The sequence below is a fragment of the Austrofundulus limnaeus genome, unplaced genomic scaffold (assembly GCF_001266775.1).
Source record: "Austrofundulus limnaeus strain Quisiro unplaced genomic scaffold, Austrofundulus_limnaeus-1.0 Scaffold4426, whole genome shotgun sequence".
Classification (NCBI taxonomy): Eukaryota; Metazoa; Chordata; class Actinopteri; order Cyprinodontiformes; family Rivulidae; genus Austrofundulus; species Austrofundulus limnaeus.
The window spans coordinates 1428-2559 of record NW_013956828.1 but is presented as its reverse complement, the minus strand read 5'-3'; the positions used below and the strand labels follow the sequence as shown (position 1 = coordinate 2559).

Here is a 1132-nt window from a genome sequence, read left to right as displayed (position 1 = left end):
CACTTATTAATATGGCAAAAGTTATTAATTTCTCCTGAATCCTTCTGTAAATCTGCAGGTGATGATTCAGAGATTTAATCTGGGACACATTCAGATAATCCAGGGTTTCTTTCAAGATTGAGAAACCGATTCAGAGTCTGTTTCCTGGCTCGTACTTCTGTCATGGGTTTAGTGCCAGGTGGGCTCTGGTTTCTGGACTAACTGGTACCGCTCTCCTCAGGTCCAGGAGCTGGTTCTGGACAACTGTCGCTCCGGTGAGGGGAAGATCGAAGGAATCACGGAGGAGTTCTCCAACCTGGAGCTGCTAAGCCTCATCAACGTCGGTCTGACCAGCGTGGCAGACCTCCCCAAACTGCCCAAACTCAAAAGGGTGAGACGAGACCAGTTCTGACCCGTAATCCTACGCAGGTCGGGGTCTCTCAAATGCAAACACTTGATGTTCACGTTGGAAAAAGTCCCCTGATCTCTGAAGCTTTACGATGAATAAATAACGTTTTGTAGCGCTGCTGAAAAACTGAAAGTCCTTTTAGATCCTAGAGCTTAAACTTGTCTGGTGTTTCTGGTCTCTGTCCAGTTGGAGCTGAGTGACAACAGGATATCAGGAGGTCTGGAGGTCCTGGCAGAGCGGCTGGTCAACCTGACACACCTGAACCTGAGCGGCAACAAGTTCAAAGACCTCAGCACGCTGGAGCCGCTGGTAGGTGGAGCTTAGGAGAGCCAAGATCTGATTGGTGTGTTCAGCTAACGGCTAGTTGGAGCAAAGCTAAGGGCTAGTCAGAGGACAGCTAACGGCTAGTCAGAGGAGAGCTAACGGCTAGTCAGAGGACAGCTGACGGCTAGTCAGAGGACAGCTGACGGCTAGTCAGAGGACAGCTGACGGCTAGTCAAGAGGAGAGCTGACGGCTAGACAAGAGGAGAGCTGACGGCTAGTCAAGAGGAGAGCTAACGGCTAGACAAGAGGACAGCTAACGGCTAGTCAGAGGACAGCTAACGGCTAGTCGGAGGACAGCTAAGGGCTAGTCGGAGGACAGCTAAGGGCTAGTCGGAGGACAGCTAAGGGCTAGTCGGAGGACAGCTGACGGCTAGTCGGAGGACAGCTGACGGCTAGTCGGAGGACAGCTGACGGCTAGTC

General features: G+C 51.9%; 1 protein-coding gene across 1 annotated transcript; it reads left to right on the top strand.

Moving 5' to 3' along the window:
• Positions 1 to 220: 220 nt before the first annotated feature.
• On the top strand, positions 221 to 1064 carry LOC106512131 (acidic leucine-rich nuclear phosphoprotein 32 family member A; the record flags this gene model as incomplete). Its single annotated transcript, XM_014000814.1, is given in 2 exon segments — positions 221 to 370; positions 575 to 1064. Coding segments are annotated over 2 exon segments (288 nt in total), but the record flags the coding sequence as incomplete, so codon positions are not given.
• Positions 1065 to 1132: the final 68 nt, after the last annotated feature.